Below are 23,926 nucleotides of genomic sequence, written 5' to 3'. Positions count from 1 at the left end.
ATGAACCTGAAACTACAACCACACTAAAAGGAGCACATTAGTACTAAAATTTGCTCCGAATAGCTCATTTGAGATCAAAAAGTACTAAGGGACGGGGTAAAAACACTATAAATGTAATCCCCCGTAAATTTATAAATTTTGTTAATATATTTTAACGTATATTATTTATATTTAAATAGAATTTATGAATTTTAGTAATAAATATATAATTAACGTATATTTATTTTATTTTATTTACGTTTTAAATAAATATTATAACGATTTATGAAATGAAAAATAATTTTAGAATTTTATGTTGAAAAGAATCTGAATTACGAAAACACATTGGAATTTGGAAAATAAGCCTAATCGATTTTGGATTCAAACGTAAAAGTTCAATTCTAATTCTAGCCCAATTGTCAAAGCCCAAATAATAAGACCCAAAATACTTTACTCCTTTCCTACTCTTTCAATTCACGTAAAAGGGAAAAAAAAAAAAAAAACTCTCATCATTCACGTGAACCAGAAAACCCTCATACCCTCCTCCCTCACGCTTCTTCCCCTTGCTGCAACCACCGTACCTCTCAGCCGCCACCACCGCCGGCAGCTTTCTCCCTCCGTCGTCCGCAGCCTTACCGCCGGTAATTCCTCTTCTCCTTCTCTCTCTTTCGTTCTCCTAAACTCTTTGATTTCAGTTTCTTGCACACCAATTAATCGGTGTTGCTGTATTTTTGTTTTCGCTCAGCCGCCGCACCACCGCAGCGTCGCCGCCCAGCCTCCATCGCTGCGCCGCCGCGTTCTTCGCCACACCAACACCCTCCTTGTTCTCCTTCCTGCTCGCCGGAACTCCCCTTCGTTCTTCCTATTCCGCAAGCAGAATTCAGTCGCAGCTACCACCGCTGACCCACCAGCCAGCGCGCCCCGCCACCGTCGACTGTGCCCTTCTGCCGCCGTCTCTGACCGCCGGCCAGCCACTCTTCATTCTCTCTTTTGGTTAATTTCTTAAACCCTAAGTTATTTAAATGTTTTAATTAAGTTTATTAATTTGAATTTATGTTTCTTGAATTAAATTATTAATCTTTATAGTTAAATTATAATTTTCAGATTTGGTGTTGATGTTATAAATTAATTATTTTCAGTTTTGGTTGATTAATGTATAAGTTAGGGTTTTAATTAGTTTAGTGATTTAATTCATGTTTATTGAATGTAAATTATAAGTTATTATGATTAAATTATATTTTCAGATTATATATTATGTTTAAATAATAAATCTAATTTTTCAGATTATGCGATTGCATCGAAATAATGAATTTTAATTATTAAAGCATGAATTTTTAAGGTTTTAATAGTTTTAAAATCATGGTATGATGTTTATGAATTATTAAGGTTATCGTTTTTATGATTTTAAGCATATTAATTATGGTTTGGCGAAGTTTTAAACTATTTTATATTGCTAGAACTTTAAAAAAGAGATGCTTTATTGGAGTTTATGATAATTGGTGATCATTAGTGTAGTAATCTATGTTAGGAGGCTTGGTAGCTAAGTGTTGTCATTGGGGAACGTTCTAAATATGTTTAGGATGTTTTTAGAGTACGTTAGTGTTGCTGTAAATTATTAGAAATTGATTGGGGAATTTTATTGGTTGTTTTTAGGCGGAGAATTCTTTGTGGGCGACTTTTGAATTCGTTAAAGTGGCCTATCAGTTTGTTTAAACAAGGTACGTACATACCGTGTGCTTGGATGTGTGTTGTATTGAGAATATGATGAATATATTTATGAACTTGTTTATGTTGGAATTTCATGTTCAATGTCGTTGAATTAATGCGTTGAGCATAGAACTTTATTTATAAGAATTGAATCATGTTAGCATGGAATATTGATGCAAGCATGTTGGTTTTGTGGAACTTTATATTATTTAATATTGGTTTAGATCTTTATTGATCGTTGTTCCTCTTTAGATTTTCACTACTTTATAAGGGCCGAGGACCTTGTTTGGTAGTTGAACCTTATACCTAATAAAGGTTTTTAAATATGGATAAAGGAAGGATTAAAATAGTTGGAATTGGCTCTTGGTTGAATGTTGTGATCACTGGTTTAATTCAAAGATATAAGAAGTTGTGTTTACTTGTTGAATATAATATTTATGTTTGATGAGTCATAACCAAGTATTAAAAGTTAAGTCATGTAAAGTGAAAATGAGTAGCAATAGCTTTAGACTGTGCACGTCTGAAGTGACGGACAATCAGGAGTTGGGGTCATGGGTAGCCTATGGCTTTTTCTGGGGCCGAATTGATCACCAGTTCTATTTTTATTTAAAAGTCCCTCGATATCGCAGGTCATTGGGGTTTACGGAGTCGCGCCCGTACCTCGTCTTCCTTAGTGAAGAAGAAGAAGTTTCTAGTAGACAACTCAGTCCATTGACTATTTCAATTAAAATAATGTTAATGATACAAAGGTCTAGTTCAGTCAAATATAGTCTTCAAGTCAGTATATCTTGATTATCCTTGCTTATGTTTTATTTAGTACCATGTTAGGATTGTTCGTTTAATAGAATCATGTTAGGATTATTATTGATTTAGTATGTAGTACTCAGCTTTGCTGATTGCGTGCTTTTGCTTGTGCATGTTGATCATGGCTATGCCTTATTGATCATGTGATGACCCAATCTTTGGTGAGCAGTCTCTAAGGATCAATAAGCATTGTCCATCTGCAGGTTTGAAGATGTTGCATCATTGGGATCGGGAATAGAGAGCTTGTATTTAGTTTTGATTTGCTAAGTTAACTTGGGTTTGTTAATTGGGACTTTAAACTTGTCGTACTATTTATATTTCCTTATTTTCGTTGGATGATTTTTGGGATTAAACCTGTAATCGATTATTTATAAACCTAAAGTTAGTTTTATGTTTTCCGCTGCAAAATTCTGAATAAGCCGTTACGTTTTCACACGGGCGATAATGCCTTGATAATTCTCTACGTTTTATATTAAAATGTTGTTTTAGAAAAGAGAGAATTGTCAGGGTGTTACAATAAAATATGAACATATCACTATATTACTAATTTTATTACTTGATCTAGAAAAATAGAAACGTGTTGAACAACTTAATTACCTTACTATTTAAATAAACAGAAGTTATCTTCTACAAACTCGTGTCCGAGAGTGAACCTGACCCGACATTGAGCGAACCCGATTCAAAAGATAGTTATTGGACACGATCTTAACCCGTGTCCGAGAGTGAACCCAACCTGCATTTTAACCGGCCCGAAAATTATCCGATCCGAACTTGACCCGAATCCGAGGATTAACTGCTACAAACCCGATTCAAAACCGACTATATAAGACCCGAACTCGAAATTGAACCGACTGAAAATGACTTAACCCGAACCCGACTTGAAACAACCCAAATGGGAAAAATTCCGACATGACCCGGCCTAATCATTAACCGAGACCCGAGATGATCCAACCCAAACCCGACCCAATAATATGTTTTGACAACTCTAAACCTGGGGCGTCGCCGGGCCAAATAGTATTTGTTATTATACTCTATCTCCCCCCTACTGAACCAACACTTAGCACAGGTTAACCAGTTCAGCTACGTAGGTCAACGCTTGAGTCACTCCCAAACATTTCGCAGCTGATGGTGCTCGACCCTGTGACCTCCAAGTCACAAGGTGAATTCCCCATTAACTCCACCAACTTATGTCACAATGTGTATATTACTATATTTGTTTTATTTGGTATGCGGAGTTAGAGTAAACTTCAATGGTAAACCTTTATTTTAAACATAAATCGTCATTAGGAAAGTAAGGAAACCAAGTTTGGTTCAGCTAGTAGTAAAGAGAAAAGGGGAACTACAAGTTGAAAAACAAGAAGAAATTTTAGGCAACATTTGTATTCGTGGCGACAGATTCGCAAGAACAGTAGATTACTGACGACTTGGTTTTATAAGGCTCCGTTTGATAGGGTGTAAAACGTTTCATCGAAAACGATTTTTTATTTTTAGTCAAACCCTTTTCCCTTTTGAAAGTGAGGAAAACCATTTTTACACATTTCCTTCTTACCTCCCTCTCTTTTCTTCCCCTCAATCTTCATCATCTTCTCTCATTTTCTTTTAAGGAACCAAACAAGGAAAAATTAGTTTGGAATTGTGTTTTCCATGGAAAATCATTTTACACTAAAAATGTTATACACCAAACCAAACGGAGCCTAAGTGTTGTTCCAATTACAAAATCACATAACCAATATAACCGGTTCAGCTATCCAACCGTAAAGAACAAGTAGGCAGTAGTAGAAGCCGTATGCCAGTAACTAGTAAGTCGCATAGCCATATGATAACATCTCTTAACAAATCAATTGGATGATACAATATTATGGATTTGTCTCAGGCTCTGAGCTTAATTTACAAAAATCAGCACGATATATAAACAGAAAAATTAAGGCTTTACATGGCAGTTTCTATATTCACCTCAGGTTATCTTAACATCTATCCATCAACACTTATCTAAAGTTGCTGCAGAGCTGACTGCAAAGACCATTAAGCTGAGAATTGGTGATATTTGATAAGCTATATGTTCTGGACTTCCCACTGGTCACGCATGTCAAATTCATCTGATTGCCTAGTTGGCTTTGCTGCAAATGGAAAATGAAATTTATCAAGTGTTATCATATACGGAGTACATTCTCTAATACGGAAGTATGCCTTAATTTTATGCCTAGTCTAATAGCCACAGACTTCAGGCTAAACAAAGCGGAAAAAGAAAAGGCGATGCATGTATTAAGCATCCCTTTCTTTTCTGAAAGAGAACTTTTTTAAAGACAATCACGTAAATGTCAAGTCAAGTTCCCTCTAACACGCGGGTGACAGACTCTGGTCATGCCCCATTAAATATAGAATTTTGCTTTCTTTAAATGCAGAAAGAAGCAGGTTATTTGGTAACACACAAAATGTCTGAGTGCACCAATATCAGAATAGCAAAATGGGGACACATCTTTCAGGATTTGGAAGAATCGAGAGAGAAAGGAAGTAAACCATATGAGAAACATTGAAAGAAAGAAACACACCAGACAGGATCCAGGCTCCGAATTACAGCTCCATTTTGATGTAGGAACACAACTCAAATAATGGCACCAAGAACAATGTTCATTCCCATCAATTCCTCTAAAAAGCATAACAAATGCAACAACTAACCTGCAAAAATCAGCATAAACCAAAAATCAAGTATCTGCAGCGAACATGTTTCTTGTAACTCTACGACATTATAAGGGAAAAAAAGCCAAATACTAATTAACACATACAAATATAGTCACAACCTTTGTTTTAAAATGTAATTTGGAGCTGGTACTGGGATGAAAATTTTGATCCTACATTCCTAATTAGACGTGCTCGACAAGCTCTGAATCTTGATAATTAGCAGCAAAATGCTAGCAAAGTTTATGGAAAGAAGGATGCCAGTCATACAGATTATATGGTATGTCTTTTATTTTGAGATCATTTACTCTGTTTGGTTAAAAATAAATGTCCAAGTGTTCACAGGGAGCTGCCTTACTAGTGACCTCTTTTACAGCGAAATTTTGTTCGAAGATGCTAGTAGGTCAGTAGGTGTAATTAACAGATGAAAGAACTGTTATACACTGGATTAATTGACTACTCACTAGTATGAAACTTATGCTTGCTATCAGTTATGAACACTTCAGTTCTCGTTTACAGTCACTAGGTGGGATTTTGGTTGGTCTGTTCATTTATAGCAGAGCTTTTCTTATCATTCTATGGCTTTTCTTATCATTCTATGCTGAAGACCTTTCATTTGCAGCATTCTAGTGCTTTCTGGATGTCTGAAGCAGTTGCTAGTTAGCTCACACTTCTCTGCTTTATCTTACAGCTGATTCTACTTGGCAATTTGAGCTATCAGGTGATTAAATGATGGAATCTCGCTGTGCACGTACGACTTCTAAACATGAACCCTTAATCCTTCCACTTCTGCAGATTAAAGTTTTTACTAACCCCCCACCACGATATATATGGGGTTTTGTGAATAGTTGTAAATTTGTAACTTACTTGCTAACTTTATTACTGCTTCACTCATGTGCTAAGCATCAATATCTAGGGGAGGGGCACTTTAGGAGTTTAGGTAGTAGATATACAGATAACTTGTTAGTAGCTTGAAGAATAAGATAAGTAGTTTGTTAGAGGAAAAGCTCTAATATAGAGCATACTCCCTCCGTCCCATAATTATAGTCATGCTTTCCTAATCGGGAGTCCCAAAAATATAGTCTTGTTTTCCTAATCGGGCGTCCCAAAATTATAGTCTTGTTTTCTATTTTTGGCTATTACATTCTCCACTTTCCCATGTACTATATTAATTAAAAATGCACTGAAAACACAATAAAACAAAAACATGTACTATATTACACTTCCTCATATCCTATATTCCCTTTCTCATGTACTATATTCCACTTTCCCATATAAATCAATTACCAATTTACTAAATTCCACTTTCCCATGTACTATATTCCACTTTTCTTAATATCCGTGTTTTTTTATCAAACGGGACTATAAATATGGGACGGATGAAGTATTAGAGAGCGGATTATATTGAATATTGATGAGAATTCTGTTAGCTTTTAGAGATTTATTTGAGAAAGAATCAAGCTTCTCAGGCAGTGTTACCTAATCCTTCAATCAACCCACGAACCGCGAAGCGGAAAAGCGAATTACAACATCAAAATGGTATAATTTTGGTCTAATTTAGCAAATTAGGTAGCGAATTGCGAACCCGTACCCAATCTCATACTAGCGAACCAGGTATGTTCTCAGGTGCTTATCCTTTATTTTCCAGCTTATGAATCAAAACCATCTTCTTCTTTCTTAATTTCTGCTGTAAATGGTGCCTAAGCTATGCTAATCCATAGCACTTTGTTAAAATACCACAATTCCTAAAACGAAACTTCAATCCTTCACATAGTGTGGGGTAATAGGATGCTAACTAGGGATACAATGGGTCCAAACGCCCAAGACCCCAGACCCTACCCTTATTTAAGGGTACAAGTTTTAATATTACCCTATGAGTCCAAGCAAGGTATGGACCTAGGTGTTATTGGGTAGGGTATGAGTCCGTGTCTAAAGTTCAAACTCATACCCCACCCAAGCTTAGAATCACAAAAACAGTTTTAAAATGTCAATTTATTCCTAGAACATATTACATACACCCGGGTGCACCATGCACCCTCTCACATTTCCTCCTTACGTGTGAGGAGAAAATGTGGTGGAGACCACCAATGGGCATAAAAATACCTTTGGGTGCACGGTGCACTCGGGTGTACCTAACAATTTTCAATTTATTCCTGACTTCATTAGCCATCGAGATGTGAGAAGTTGAAAATTTCACATTTGATGTTTGCTGATGATTATTACTTTCCTCTAAGAGGTGATATAACAATCAGTTTGCCTTTGTTTGAAGCATTTTCTAGATTTTCTTATGTTATGCTTCACAAGCCAATATGGAGAAAACCGAGATCTATTTTTGTGGTATGAGTAATGTGATTCAGGATCAACTCATGCTCTTGGTATGCTAAGGGGTGTCTTACCTTTAGGTATCTTTTTTTTAGAAGGTAAGATGAAAAACCCTACTGAACTAGCACCTATCGGTCAACGCTTGAGAGTAGGGGGGTGAAGATAAGGGAAACCCCACTCCCAAGCACAAGCAAATGGTGAGGCTCAAACTTGCTTGCTTGGTTTTTCCTTTATCTTGGAGTCCCTATTTCAACTTGTAAGCTTATTGTCAATCAGTGCAAGCCTCTTATTTAGAGTCAAATCTTTGGTGGTGAAAAAGCTTGGTCAAATCTCTATAGGTTAAAAGCTTGGTCAAAGTGGTGTTATTTAGCGTGCAAACCTTTTGGAGTTAGATGTTCTTGCAGTTTAAGAAAGTCATTAGGACCATTGGAAGAATCTGCAGGACTTACCTATGGACAACCTATGGAGAGGAGATACTATCAACTCTAAAAGAGATGCTATTGCTTGGGACTCTATTTGTAATCCTGAAGTGGCTGGTGGTTGGAACTTAAAAGATTTTCAAATAAATCTGCTCTCTCTAAACTCCTCTGGGTCCGATCGGCATACTGGTATTATGTTGGAAACAAAAATGTTTTCACTATGCCTATTCCTCAATCTGCTTCTTGGCTTGTGAAAAAGATTTTTGGTTGCAGGGAGATTTTGGCTTCTACAGGTGTCTAGTTTCAGTTTGTAGAGAACGGTGGTTTCTCTATCAGGATTCAGGAAATTGTAGAAGACTATAACCATGTGGGAGGTGATATTGAGAAATTTAACAGGCGAAGGGAGGTGTGTGAGAATAAGGCAAGTCCTAAGAGCATGTTCATTTCACGGCCAGCTGTTCTAAACTGGTTGACTCCTAAGGACAGATGATTGCTTAAATGGGGAGTGCAGGTTGATCAGACTTGTGTACTATTTCAGCAAGGGGAAGAAACTGCTCAGCATTTGTTCTTTTCTTGTTCCTTTTCTGCAGAGGTGTGGCAGAATATCCTACAGTTGCTGGCCTTCCTGCGAAATCAAAGAGCTGCCCTGACTGAGCTTGGATGGAGAGACTACAAAATGCTGTCAGAGTTGCAAAGAGGAAAAGTGTGTTGTGCAAGTTATATTTGATGGCTTTTGCTGAGGCAGTATATTGCATTGGATTCAGAGGAATTGCAGAGTATTCAATCAGGTTTAGAAGAATGCTCATCAGATTGTTAAAGAAAGAATTTTCGGAGTTTTTTGTCGTTGTAAAGATGAGGATAAGCATCTGTTATTTGTGTAAGTTATAAGTGACGGGCTTCCTTCAACCCTTCCTAGAAGGTCGGAAGAGTGGTCTTGATATAACACTTGTGATTTTTTTTTGGAGTGTTCTGATGTAAAGTAAACTGATATTTTGGCAATAAAATCTTTAACTTGTCCAATAAAAAGGAAATTTAAGATTTCGAATAAAACAAGCTACACACAACTCATTCAAACATAATAAATTGTCGTCACTTGCCCAAATCAGTCATTTATACTACGTACTTAAATCTTCACCTACTAAATATTAACTTACATACTGAGTTAGCTCTTCACCAAAAAAGACATACTGAGTTACCTTGATCACTCACTTTCTGTGCTCAACCCCTCACAGCCTAGTCATCAACTCACCATCCTTCGTTCACACCGGCAATGGAACCATGAAATAGGAATTTTTATGGCTACAAGTGCTCAACCCACTTTATTGTATTACAATGAGACATGCTTAAGTTTTTTTGTGCATTACATACATATCTTCATATCGAACATGGTTCTTCTTTGATTAGTGTAGTGTGTCATGTTTTTTTAACTAACACGTGTTTGGCACCCGTTTGAGTAAGTTTTTCGTGGTTTTAGCTCGTGTCAGGAATTGGTTTTCATGATACCAAATTCCTAACTTATTTAGGACTTTGGTTTTCATGATTTTCAATTCCTAATTCTGTTAGGAAATGTTTTCGTTTTAGTATGAGTTGTAGTTAAGTTAGGAGATGGTTTACAATTTCTAATTGATTTAGCATTTGTTTTCCATTTCCAATTAGGTTTAAGTTCGTATTTTGGATAAGAGTTTGATTCCAACTTGTTTTTATTACTGCTTTATCCACAAGTTTAGGGTTTCCTAAGCTAAATGGGATTCCCAATCTAGTTCGGTTTTGTAGTCTAAAGACATGTTATAAAGTTCAATAAAATTCAGTGCAAAAGTCTTGCACGCTCAAGGTGTACAATATATTTATTGTACACCGAGATAACTTTTACCCAAATTTTGACAACTTACTAATATGTTTTGACTAACTTTTATATCATAATTTTTTTTTTTGATGAATAAAGGGTTACGTAGTTACTTTTATACATTATTAGCCATAGTGATTTGAAAGGTATAGTTTTTAGGGTGAATTATCTTTTACTACCTAAAACAATTGACAAATTGTTTTTTACCAACTAAAAATAAAATTTGTATTTTACCTCCTCTTAACCGGAAAGATGGACGAAAATGTTATGCGGACTCATTTCAACGACTATATTTTTTATTTCCTTCTCTTCTCCCGCGATTTTCATGTATATAAGCTACCATTTTCCATTGCTTCAAATTAATTCACATAATTTGGTAATATTTCTCAAATAGATAGAGACGTGATTCTTTTCCTGATTTGCAAACGAAAATCAAGTTACTGTAAGGTACGATTTTATGTTTGATTTGCGTCAAAAAGGAGTGTCTCATAACGTTTTCGTCCATCTTGTAGTTAAGAGGGGTTAAAATACAATTTTTAGTTTATTTTTAAGTGGTAAAAAAAAAATTTGTCAATTGTTTTAGGTGGTAAAAACTAATTTAACCTAAATTTTATTAAATCGGAAAATTTTATCACTAAAAAGTAGATAACTTTTACATATATAGGGGTAACTTTCAAACATTTAACCTTAATTTTACACCGTTATATTTATTGTACAACACCTTTAAATAAGAATTTGTGAATTCAGTGTTGTTTTAATGAAGATTTAATGAGCTAAATGTCACACTCTCACCATCGCATGGGCGTGTGGGTGGCTTGGCATCACTATCACAGTAACTCGATAATGGGTTGTTTGGGGACCAAATGAATTCCATTGGGGATGATACTTGGGGTCCACCTGTTTGGCCCAATGAAGATGATGGCCGGACCGGATTTCCCAAATCAGCCCAGAAAGACCCGGTTTGCAGCAAGTCAGTCTGGATGATCCCGAAAGCTTCTTGAATGCTCCGGTGAAGTCTCTAACAATCTAGCAAGGTTGTATCTAATAGGTTTAGCATGGTTAATTCAGAATACTCTTGCATATTGGGTAGGATATTTTCTAGAAGCCTCCATGTATCTAAGGGTACCTAAGGAGGTGAGAACATTCTAGAGAATTGTAAGATATTCTTGTAAAGGTTGTATAGAAATTCTAGATTGAGGGTAGCCTATAGCCAACCAAGTGCATTTGGTTTCTTATTTATAGGCTACCCTCACGACCTCACCTAAATCTAGAATTTCTATTCTTAATGCACTGGTAAGGAGTGAGTAAGTTCCTAAAGTGCATTGGTTATGTTATGCTTATTCTACAAGTTCGTTTTGGTATCTTACAAGATTGAAAAGAAGAAAAAGAAAATGACTTTAACGGCTTACCCGACGATTAAAACAATCAGAGAGACGATCCACAAGGTACACTGATATATCTTGTATTTAGGCCTCCTTGAATCCAGAGAGGCGCCGGGTGACATATATTTCTGGCTAACCCATCCAAATTGGGGTCGGATAAGAAACACAAAACCGAGGAGAAACCCCGAAATAAACCCTCCAATATGAGCAAAGTTGTCAACATGAGGTAGAATTCCAACCCCTAGGTTCACGGCAACGATGAGAACCAGCATTACCAATGATGCAACCTGGAGAGATAGACAAATGTTATGAGGATAGGAACCGTAGAATAGTCTTTTTTTTTTTACATAAGTTTATAGAAACAATAAAACATTAGGTCTAACCTTGTTACTGTATATGGTCCAGTTAATAATCAACTCAGAAAGCATTGCACCCAGTAACCCAAAAACAGCACCCGATGCACCAACGGAGATGTTTGAACGCACAAAAAGACCAGACATCAAACTCCCACCAAGTCCAGCAATGACATATAGCAAGCCAATCCGTACTGTTTCAGGAAATCGGGAAATAACAGAGAAGAGTAAGAAACAGAAATGAGCAAGTTAAGAGAACATACTTTGAAATGCTGAATCCTGTAACATGCATATAAAGATAGAAACAAAATGTATAAAAGAGCTAGTGCAGCACTTTAATAGCATAAAATTCATGCATAGCATCTCAGATCTTCTGATCAATACGTTGAAAGATGATAGAATTCGTACCAAAACCAAATTCCCGCTCCATTCTAATTCCAATAACTAGTAAACCTAACATGTTGGCCAGCAGATGAAAAACTCCACCATGTAGCCAAATGCAGCTTATCAGACGCCATCCCTGGTGACCATGTACGATCTTGTTTATAGCTAAAGCCCCCATCTTATCAAGCCTGATAGGGGGAAAAAGTGAGAGAGGGCAATAGTTTTACGTTAGACACTTATGCGATGCATAATGCTCACTTAAAAGCATAGGTAGCAAACTTAATAGAGTGATCTATGATACCAACACCATTTATCACATCCTGGATTTCATTTCACTTGGAAAAATTGACTACATGATCAATCATATAACATGGGACCACATACTCACATAGCACTTCAATTTTTTTTTAAATTCAATTTCAAATTTTCTAAATTAGTCCATGTAATATGATCAGGGTCAACAGTATACAGTCCATGAACATTAAATCAGTGACTCAATCATGTTCAGATTACTAATTTCGATGGCATCCCAGAATTTCATTTCAGTTAAAAATTGAAATTAACTCAACTTGATCAATGGTATGCTATGACCACATGACAATTCAGTTCCAGTATTTCTAACTGTATGCACTCCACATCAGTGTCAGTGGCAGAAAAAAAAAAGTCGAATTCAAAACTGTTCCCAAAATAATCGAATCCAAAAAAGAAAACATAACAGAAATTATCACCAATCTAACTCACATTAAAGTTAAAATCCCATACATAATGGTCAAAACCCCAAATCAAACAACAACAGATTTTTAAAAAATAACCAAATAACAAAAAAAAAAATCAATCGAAAGAATAAATTACTGTAATTTAGCAATTGATAAAGTAATGAGAGAACTTACGTAGTAGCAGAAGGACCGAGAAGAGGGTTTTCCTTAAAAGGCTGAAAAGCGAAGCGACCGAAAGACGGGGCTAAACAAGAGAGAGTATATTTGGGGCAATTATTGACATACATAGTGATTATAAACATAATAGTATTGGCAATTACAATTGCAGGAATCAGCCATGAAAACCATTTCTTATAATGCTTGACTTGATAATATCCTGAATTTGGGGGCGGCGGATATGCTCTTGATTGGTGTGCTGAATTCGCCTCAATATCAACTGGATGAATTGTATTTTCTCTTGAATTTGATGAGTTTCCTGTTAATGGAATTTCTTGTGATGAATCTCTCACCATTTTTCAATTTTTGAAAATTTTAAAGAATTTATCAGAGAATTTATGGGTGAAGTTGAAGAAGGTTTTGTAGCAGAATTTATGAAATGAGGTAAATTTAAGGGAGAAAGTCAACGAATGATGGTAGCTTTGAGGTTGGATTTTCAAAGGGAGGTTGCTTCTGTTAATCTGCCATGGCTGAATTTAGCACCTAATTTCAGTAGTTTCCAAAGTGCTTTTATATTTTTTACTCAATCGTTGTTCAGACGATGTCTTAGTGCTGACCGCGTCCCTCCGTTTTCTCTCTCTTAAACCCGTGTTTCTTTTTTTTTTTTGCTTGTTTTAAATGTCGGATCTCATTCACATTTCAAAATGGTAGTGTGATACTCCGTATTAAGGAAGATTTTACACTGACTACAATACTTTTGTAACCATTATGAACTTTTAATTTAGGCCCTGTTTAGTTCACCTTATTTCTCCTGATCTGATCTGATCTGGTCTGATCTGATTTGATATGAACTTATTTTTTCTGATCTGATCTGATCTGAACTTATTTTTTCTAATCTGATCTGATCTGATCTGGTCTCATCTGATCTGATCTAATCTGATCTGATTCTTCTGAATTAAGTTTAAACAAAAATCTACATTTATTAATATTAAACGACTTACGTGTAAAATAAATGTTACACAAATTTATAATATTGTTATTATTTACTTGAGTTTGCTCATGATTTAACCATTCCTTATATTAGATAGACCTATACATGATCTAGATAGATCGGCTATGATCTAGACATATAAGTTCTGATCTGGATATGATATGTACAGATCGGTTCTGATCTATACATGATTTGTACATATAAGTTATGATCTGGACATGATCAGTTCTAATCTGGACATGATCTGTACAGATTAGTTCTGATCTGTACATGATATGTACAGTTCAGTTATGATCTAGACATGATCTGGACATGATTTGTACAAATCAGTTCTGATCTGGACATGATATGTACAGTTCAGTTCTAATCTAGACATGATCTGTATAGATCAGTTCTGATCTGGACATGATCTGTACAGATCCGTTCTGATCTGGACATGATCTGTACAGATCAGTTCTGATCTGGACATGATATGTATAGTTCAGTTCTGATCTAGACATGATTTGGACATTATTTGTATAGATCAGTTCTGATCAGGACATGATCTGTATAGATCAGTTCTGATCTAGTCATGATCTGTACAGATCAGTTCTGATCTGGTCATGATCTGTACAGATCAATTCTGATCGGGTCATGATCTGCACAAACTAGTTCTGATCTGGACATGATCTTTGCAGATCAATTCTGATCTGAACATAATCTGTACAGAGTCGATATCTAGACAAGTTATAATTTGGACATATCAATTCTGATCTGGACATGATCTGTACAAATCGGTTTTGATCTGAACATATTGGTTCTGTAAGGATCGGTTCTGATGTAGACAAGATCTTTGCAGATTTGAACATGATCTGGACATGACCTGCACATATCAGTTATGATCTGGATATTATCTGATCCTATCAGTTCTAGTCTGGATATATAATGGTTCTGATCTATAAAAATCATTTCTGATATGGACATGACCTGATCATATCGTTTCTAATCTGGACTTAATGGTTTTAATTTGGACATGATCAATATGAATGTTTTGTTAATGTTTTTTTATGCCTTAAATAATAGATTTTAATTGCACCGACAACAACATTATTGTTTATTAAAGCAATAATAGTAATAAATATTAAATATAATAACAATGATATAAACATATACCAATAATAATAATAATAATAATAATAATAATAATAATAATAATAATAATAATAATAATAATAATAATAAGTTGGTCTAATCTGATCTGAACTTATTTTTTCTGATCTGATCTGATCTGAACTTATTTTTTCTGATCCGATCTGATCTGATTAGATCTGAAATAAGTAATAAGGTCCTGAAATAAGGTGAACTAAACTGGGCCTTAGACTTTGGGGCTGTTTGGCAATTGGCTGTTGGCGGTTAGCTGTCGGCTGTTTTACATGGCTGGTTTGACTTTTCAGTTGGTTATTTGACTTATAAAGATGTTTGGTAAACTCATTTGTTGGCGGTTGACCCTGACTATGTAAAATGATACTTATGGACACTATTCTATTTTATTAACCATTTATTACATTCTTAGTAATTAATTAACCAAGTTAATTAGTATTTAAATTAATAATTTAATAAATTATTACATAATCTAATTAATAAATAAAACAATTTAATAACTATTATTTACTTCTAGTTCAAAGAATTATTAACTTAAATATTTATTAATTAGTATTAATTGAAATTATGAGTTATTAATTAATCATTGTTAATGCATGGTTAATCATTGAATACTCTATATTAATTATTTATTAATTTATTAAATAATTTAATTAGTAAATAAAAAATGGACAAATTATTTTTTACCACCTACAAAAATCGAAAAAATTGTTTTTTACCACCTAAAAAATTAAAACTTGTATTTTACCACCTAAAAAATGATTAAGACTTGTTTTTTTACCACCTGAATACGAAAAAATAGATGAAATCTTTATGTATGGCTACCTAATTCAATTTCACTTCAATTTTTTACACTATTTGTGTGATTTTCTTAAACTCTTTCACCCTTCTCCCTTTACTTCCATTGAATTTGTCAATTTTTTGAATTAATGATGGTGAAAAATTACGTAAAATTCATGGAAGATAAGGAAGTAAAGGAAAATAAGAGAGTTAAATATATGAAATCATGAAAGAATAGAATATATGGCCCATACTTAACATTTTCTTCTATTTTTTCATTTTTCAGGTGGTAAAAAACAAATTTTAATTTTTTTTAGGTTGTAAAATACAAGTTTTAGTTATTTAGGTGGTAAAAAAGATAATTTAGATTTTTTTAGGTGGTAAAAAATAATTTATTCATAAAAAATATATTAATTAAAATTACTATTTAAAATAATTAATTAATTAGTTGTATTTTAAATAATCGCTGATTAATTAGTTCTTAATTAGTAGTAATTAATCACACTCTAATAAATTAGTAGTAATTAAAAATATGAGTTAGTAATTAATAGTTCTAATGCATAATTAATAATTGATTAGTCCGTATTAATTTTTTAATAGCTAATTACTTATTAATATCATTATTCATTGTTAATTAGTGAAAAATTAAGGATTGAAAAGTAATTTGAAGGTTGAAAAGCCAAAAGCCATACAAAAAAGCTAGTATTACTAGCTTTTCATTTTTGGCGAATAAGCTGGCTTCTCATCTAACCAAAAGCCACTTTACCAAACACTTTTTTTGGCTGTTTGACCAACATAAAAAGCCAACAACTAAAAGCTAGTGAAAAAGCCACCAAAAAGCCATTTGCCAAACACCCCCTTTGTATTTTGATAAAATAAATCTACGCTGTTTATTTTTTTTTGGAGCGATTTTCTTAATATTGCTTATAAAACGTTAAATTTTCAAAATACGTCATTTTATAACATATTTTGCAGTAATATCCACCATACCGTCCACATCAGCATGGAAGAAAAAAAAAGTAATTTTTTTCTCGGTTCAGCACAAAACCGCCAACTCAAATGGCGGTTTTGTTTTAAAACAAACCGCCAACTCAAATGGCGGTTTTGTTTTAAAACAAACCGCCATTCTAAAACAAACCGCCATTTGAATTGGGGGTTCAATGTATAAACCGCCAACTCAAATGGCGGTTCACTTTAAAACAAAACCGTTATTTGAGTTGGCGGTTTTGTATGCATCATATCTCAACAGAATTGGGTTTGGAAGAAGTGAACCGCCAAATAAAACGGCGGTTCATTTAACCTAAGCTGCTAATTAAAATAGCGGTTTAGTTGGGTCAACCGCTATTTCAGTTAGGCGGTTTAGTACCGATTGATAAAAAATAAAAAATAAAAAATAAAAAATAGACCGGTTTTGATGCTGATGTGGACGACATGGTGGAAAATATGTTATAAAGTGGCGTATTTTGGGAACTTAACGTTCTTTAAGCAATATGTTATAAAGTGGCGTATTTTTGTTGACTTTTGATTTTTTTTTTTTTTAAAGAATACAAAATAATAAGAATAATAATAATAGTTACTATTGATGCATGCATTATATTTGTAATCTGTTTACACTGATCTCCTTCAAAAACAATTATGGAGTACTTCAATTTATGTCCACCGTTGTTATCCTTACCAAAGAATTTTTTGTCACTTTACTTCATATCTTTCACCGGAGATTATACTCCATTAGCATCAAAACTCAGAAAAACAATTTGATAAATAAAATAAAGTAATTTAATTAACAAAGCAATCAATTATATAAGTTGCGATTCTTCTCAAAATAAATTGTGTAAGTAGTGGAGGGCTTCACTCGATCATGGTGGATAAATTTTCTGGTTTTTAATGGAAAATTTGATATACAATATGATTTATGTAGAAGTAAAGCAGTTTATTTTTTTTAATGGAAAAACAGTTTTTTTAAAAAGAATATCTGGTGACGGGAAAATTGATTTTAAAAAAACGAATTGAAAAAATAAATGGATGGATGAGATTGATTCCAAAATTAAAGGGTTAAGATTTAAAACAATATGATTTTGATAGTCATATGATTTGATTGAATTATAAACAAACAAAAAAAAAGTCATATTTATAGCAATCATGTTAATTTAGAAGGCTGACAAAAAAAAAAAAAACTTCTTTTTGTGATTTTCATATTTTGGTTTTTAGTTTTGTAAAAAACAGAAAAACTGGAAACAAAAAATGATACTTCCTCTGTTTCGAAATAATAGGATACTTTGACATTTGACACATTTCACAAATTTTAATTTGACTGTCATTTGTGATTTATGGGTAAGAAAAAATATAGTCATGTGGGGTTTTGTTTGGTTCATCTCGATATGTACTTTCGGAATATCAACTTTTTATGATTTTTACCAATACAAAATTAGAGATATTATAGCCTAAACATTTACATTGGCAAGCGTGAAAAGGTGAATTGTCTCCATTATATCAAAACGGATGGAATATCTCTTAACGGAAACTGTTATGTTTGTCGTTAGTGGAGCCCACTTCAAGGGGTTGTGTTAGGTTTTCCATCACTTTCCTCTATTTTCATCTGCTTTTTCCCTTTCACCTTCGCTTCTTCTTCATGTTCTTTAATGTTTTCACTTTAGTTTGAATTTTCACCCACACATTCCACCTTTGATCTTCTCTCTTCTCCATCTCTGTCAATCAATCTCCTGCACAAAACTTCAATAAAGTACAATAAGAATCTAGTAGAAGTGCAAACATCTTCTTGTGAGGACAAAGCAACTGCTCAACACCCATTGGGGTCTTGTTAAAATAGAACACATTGTTATACATTAAAGAATATTTAGTAACATATACTCCCTCAGTTGTCAAAAGACATTAAATATACTCCCTCCGTTCCATAATAATGTTTCAATTTAGAATTTTGACATTATTTACAATTGAAGAAAATATTCTAAATTATTTCCAATATACAAGAAAAAACATATTTATGTGGGGTCTTGTTAGATTCGTCTCAATCAATACTTTAATAATATCAAAAGTTTATAATTTTTCCTAATGTATAATTAGATATATAAATGATACAAAATGTGCATTCGCAAACGTGGAAATTAGAAATTGGAGCTTCGATATGGAACAGAGGGAGATATCAGGTTTATAGAGAACATATTGTACAAACATGCAGAACACTTATAATACTGCTTCATGTGCTTTAGCTTTCATTTTAACAACCTTTGTTGTTTTTTCTTCTAGGACTTCAGCTTCCGATTTTTCAACTTATTGCATATCTTCTCTTGTGTGATTTTTAACCTAGTATTCCTCACTCCTTTGTCCCTCCTCTTAATGGGCCTTAATCTTTGGTTGAGCGACTTGTTCAATTTCAACATCAACTAAAGATTCCATATTCATGGAATCAATGGGTTCAATTATAGTTTCTCCCATTACGGCTTCTGGTTCTAGCGAATTCTCGTGTTAAATGTTCTCCACCATATTAATAGGGGACTCATCTTCGACAAAACATCTTCATTTGGATACCCTTCAATCAAGAGTTCAACTTTACTTTTACACTCATTAAAATATGTTTTGGATACACTCCTTGCACATGAATCATGTTGACTAAAGTTGATCAGCCTAGTAAAACTCCTCACGTATGTATTCTCCAAACGCAAGAAGGAACCACTCACGACTCCTCGACAACAGTGTCATCCACCTTAGTGGACATAATAGTCTTTGTCCACCTTTTTAAAATGTATCTCATAAATGTAACATTGTTGAGATGAAGAACACAGAGTGAATGTTTCCAAAGAAGATCGACTACCTAGCTGACTAAGCTGTTTGCAAGTGCACTCAACAAATTTTTTTGTTTTAACATATGCCATATTATACTGGATCAACTCATCAACCGTATGCCCAACATAATACTTGTAGAGCTGCATGTTCATAACTTTGGAGGTGCATGACATAACATTAATAAAAAAAAAATAGATTAGGTCTCGTGCATGCAAGAATAATTTAAAATTATAATTTGACCATTTTTTTATAAAATAATTGAGGAACAAAGAATTGTTCGAAAATATATGGAGTACAAAAGATTTTGACAGATTTTCAAAATATTAATAATTTTTTTTTGTCAAATATACTAAATCTTTTCCATAAAAAGTTATTGAATCAAATAAATGAATAAAAAATAATTTTACAACTACCGTGATAATATTTTTACACCTAAATAGAAATCAGAGCATTACATAATGCTTCAATTACCACGATGGAAACATATCACGACATTAGAGACAAAAGAGCATTCAATCTTGCAAGACAAGGGATCATTCCATTAAAACACCAAAAAGTCCCCATCCGCATAATAAAACGATCAGACCCTTATTAAAAAATGATATAATTATTAAATAAACCTAATTTCATAAATAAAACCCAACTTGTAGGTCAAATTTCATAGTATAGAGATCAAACCATCAATAATTTGCGGAAGACATATCAAGGAATAAAAAAATCATATTTCGAAATCTAGACTAGGGTTTTAGAGAAAATAAATAAATTATTTTAATGAAGCGTCGATGGTTGAATTCAGCCTAATTGGAAGCAATATCTTGTCGAAGAGAAGAAAAAGAAGTGAAAGAGAGTCGCAACTTTGCTGCGGGTATGAGTGATGGTGTAGCAGACGGTGATTTTATAATGGAGAGAGGGAGAGAGAGGCAGAATGTGAGAAAAGGTTGGGAGAGTTGAAGGACCAGAGATGCAAGGGTAATTATTAGGAAGGAGATTTTTAATAATTAATCCTTTTTATTAATTAATTATTTAGTAATACTTCCTGATTATAAAAAAAATAGTAATACTCCTTCAGTCCCTTAATACTCGCACCGGTTTGACTGGTGAGCAGTTTAAGACACATGAATTGACTTCTTAATTTAATGAGTGATAGTTCATAGTTAGTATTTTTTAATATAGTTAGTGGGAAATGTGTAAGGGGTAGTGGAGGTTGTGAGGGGGTCGAAAAAGCGCGAGGCTAATGCGTGACCTTGTCCCTCGTGGGTGTGACGATTCTTTTTATTCAATCAAGTGTAATTGGATTTCCTGTGAGTATACACCCAATTGACTAGTAATATAGGAGTCGCCATTCAGTTTTTAACAACAATGAGAAAAACTGACAAAACCCGGTTATCGTGACATAAAGGGAGTGCAATTATGTTTGACCACGACGGCCGTAGGTTCCCTTGTGATCCCTGGTGTGGGGATCTCTCAATATACACCCGCAAGGTAGAGATTGAGGGTTCGGGGGACTGTAACTACCGAGAGGAGTAATTCGCTCGTCGATAACTCCAGAGGCAGGATATCCTTACTAGCTCAGCATAAATAATTGAAGGGACATGCGTTAACTATTAAACTAATCTGAGTTGATTTTAGCAATATGCAACATATAATACTAATTCGATCGTGATTATCTGATTTAAATAGCATTAAGGGACCTAGCATGATAATCCGATTTCCCAAAAATATTATATTTGTTAGGCGTGATAGAACAATCAGATTAGGTTAGTTTAACAGTTCATAAAAAGGGCGAGGAAAGCAGTTAAATCATCGAAAAGGGACACATTACGACGCACCCTTGAGAGGTGCGTCACGGTTCTCAGAAAACTAACCACTTTGACTTTGCTATTTCTCCTTTTTATTTAACGAATCTCGATTATGGGACAGGATACGTTCTGTTCGATTTATGGATCGATTGCGACAGAACGCGTGAACAGTTTCGCAGCGAGAGGCTTAGGCTAAGGGGTTTAGAGTCAATACTCAGAATATATTATGTGTTTGTTGTGTATTGTTTCACGTCAAAACTAGGGGCCTATTTATAGGGAAGAGTTCGTGGAAAGATAGAATTGCAGAGTTCTAATCCGCAAAGAGTTAGGAAAAAATACGTACCCAGGTACTTTCAGCGCCCAGCTCTGGGCGTCAAAGATTTCGGCGCCCAGCTCTGGGCGTTGAAAATAGGATCCTGGAAATTTCAGCGCCCAGGGCTGGGCGTTGAAATTGCTGTTTGGGCCGTTTCTTTGTCAGATTCGGATTCCTAGAATCCGGAGAGTTTGAGATTAATTCGAGTCTTTTAGCGCGTATCAATTTCATGACGAAATGCGTCTGGGCCCGTTACGAACTCTAGGTTCGTTAGGATTTTAATTAATACGTAACTCTTATTTCCGAATCCTATTAGGAATAGGATTCTCGCAGTTTTCTATCTCATTTTAGGATTTATGTTGGAGTGCAACACCTAATTCTGACAGGTTTCTATCTTTTATGATTTGCCACTTTTAGAAGCTACCTTTTACGGCAGTTACTATTTTTAGCAGGTTTCCATAAATAGCAGGTTTCGGGTGAAATGAAATGGGGAATCGAGATTCGTTTATTTTATAGGAGATGCGTTGTCAAGTGGAGTTTTTATGCTTTCATCATGGAACCTTTCCCTTGCGGGAATGGGGACAAAAGTAGGTGTCTACAGTTAGCCCCCACTTTGACTGAGTCTTGGAGTAAGACGATGGTCAAAGTATTAGACGGAGTGCGTCACACAAGCCATGGTGTATGTGACCTGTTTTGCGAGGGTCTCACGAGCCCCCGAGTGATAACATTTGACTTAAGGGTCATCACTTGAAGTGTCGACATATCCCTCACGTGTCATTGGGATTTGTCAACTGATAGTATAGAAACTTCCTCACTTTGTCATTGGAAGGATCTAAGGATGCGTAGAAACTCCCCCACTTTGTCATTGGGAGTAACTACAGATGTTTTCGAAATTAAAGCTGTAAAGTGTAATTGGGCCTGGCCGAGCCCAATCACGAGGTAAAATGTTTTTAAAGATTCTCATTTTCAGGGCTAGCTAAACGAGAAAACCCCCTTGTTTTTATAGGACGTAAAACGAAGGAAAATCCAACACATCGCTCTTTTTTGGAAAAACGAAAAACCAATCCTTTAATTTTTGGAAAAAGAGAAAACCAATAAAAGTTATCGCTGCAGCGACTAAGGACCTGCGCTATTAGTGACGCAGACCCCGCCCGCTGAAGGTGGGCGAGCCTGTCCGCTGAGGGTGGACCCCCCGTCCGATAGAAGTGGACGAATCTGTTTGATGTTTTTGAAAATAAGGACCTACGCGGTTTGTGACGTAGACCCCGCCGACTGAAGATAGCGAACCTGTCCGCTGAGGGTGGACCCCCCGTCCGATAGAAGTGGACGAATCTGTTTGATGTTTTTGAAAATAAGGACCTACGCGGTTTGTGACGTAGACCCCGCCGGCTGAAGATGGCGAACCTGTCCGCTGAGGGTGGACCCCCCGTCCGATAGAAGTGGACGAATCTGTTTTGAAATTTTTGTTTTTTTTTTAAAATAAGGACCTACGTGGTTTGCGCCGTAGACCCCGCCGGCTGAAGATGGCGAGCCTATTTTAAATTTGAAGACTTTATTCTTCGAAAAACTGAGGACCTACGCGGCTAGTGACGCAGACCCCGCCCGCTGAGGGTGGGCGAGCCCATTTTGAATTTCTTATTTTGCCTATGTAGAAGAGCTTTTGGTGATTACAACCTGTTGGTGGGTCGTAATATTTCCTGATTAGATGTGTCCTATAAGTGGGTCCACACTGTGTATATTTTTGTTTAACAATATTTTTTGAGATATCTAAACATGATATGGTGTGTGGCGCAGTCTGGAAATGTGATTTTGATTGCGCGCTCCTTGTTGGAGTCCATTTTTTGCGAGCCCCCAAGCACTGGGGCTCGTCGGTTGTTTTTCGCATCTTGTAATCATGTTTGGGGTCATGCTCGTATGTGCGAGCGACCTTCTATAGTAGTGTGCTACTCTTAACAAAGCCGTGAGGTGCGACTTTCAGTGAAGAAATCGGCAATTTTCAAGCCGAAATATGGCAGGGCCCAATAGAAGTTAGGGCCTTTTGAGCCTGGATTCATTTTCGGCGCCCAGGCCTGGGCGTTGAAATAATTCACGCCCAGGTGGGGCGTTGAAAGTGTTGTTTGGGCTGGTCTTTTGATGACACAGTCGGCCTCTTGTTCATTCGTTTATTTCACTTGGAAGTTCTATGTATTCTCTTTTCTTTTGTTTTTTTTCTTTGTTTTTAGAACGTGATGATTTTCTTTGAGAAGTCGTAGCCGATTGGTGGACTACGGTGCTTGTCGCTTTGGGGCGATTATTTTAAGGAACTGTTGCTCTTAAGGCGTACAGTTATTGCAATAGTCGGGCGAGTCTATATGGCCCGAG

At 35.2% G+C, this 23,926-nt stretch overlaps 1 protein-coding gene and 1 long non-coding RNA gene across 2 annotated transcripts; one reads left to right on the top strand and one right to left on the bottom strand.

Moving 5' to 3' along the window:
• Window positions 1-395: 395 nt before the first annotated feature.
• LOC110796232 (uncharacterized) lies at window positions 396-2,888 on the top strand. Its single transcript, XR_002535531.2, has 4 exons — window positions 396-620; window positions 725-972; window positions 1,633-1,697; window positions 2,660-2,888. It is a non-coding gene; the product is annotated as an uncharacterized lncRNA (long non-coding RNA).
• Window positions 2,889-4,305: 1,417 nt separating this feature from the next.
• Window positions 4,306-13,430, bottom strand: LOC110796211 (RHOMBOID-like protein 4). The gene is made up of 6 exons (XM_022001242.2): window positions 12,760-13,430; window positions 11,894-12,057; window positions 11,516-11,679; window positions 11,160-11,419; window positions 5,040-5,166; window positions 4,306-4,607 (listed from the first exon to the last, which is right to left on the bottom strand). The coding sequence occupies exons 1-6, from the start codon at window positions 13,095-13,097 to the stop codon at window positions 4,476-4,478; spliced, it is 1,185 nt and encodes a 394-aa protein (XP_021856934.1). The 5' UTR covers window positions 13,098-13,430; the 3' UTR covers window positions 4,306-4,475.
• Between the last annotated feature and the right edge of the window lie 10,496 nt (window positions 13,431-23,926).

This window comes from Spinacia oleracea, chromosome 5, assembly GCF_020520425.1.
Source record: "Spinacia oleracea cultivar Varoflay chromosome 5, BTI_SOV_V1, whole genome shotgun sequence".
Taxonomy (NCBI): domain Eukaryota; kingdom Viridiplantae; phylum Streptophyta; class Magnoliopsida; order Caryophyllales; family Amaranthaceae; genus Spinacia; species Spinacia oleracea.
This window is presented reverse-complemented; position numbering and strand designations above follow the sequence as displayed.

What these genes read in the sequence shown, in the direction of transcription:
- LOC110796211 (XM_022001242.2), bottom strand. Translation starts at nt 13,097, where the DNA reads ATGGTGAGAGATTCATCACAAGAAATTCCATTAACAGGAAACTCATCA. An exon ending in CTCGGTCCTTCTGCTACTAC is followed by an intron (nt 12,058 to 12,759) that starts GTAAGTTCTCTC and finishes TCCCCCTATCAG; the next exon opens with GCTTGATAAGATGGGGGCTT. An exon ending in CGGAGCCTGGATCCTGTCTG is followed by an intron (nt 4,608 to 5,039) that starts GTGTGTTTCTTT and finishes TTCCATTTGCAG; the next exon opens with CAAAGCCAACTAGGCAATCA.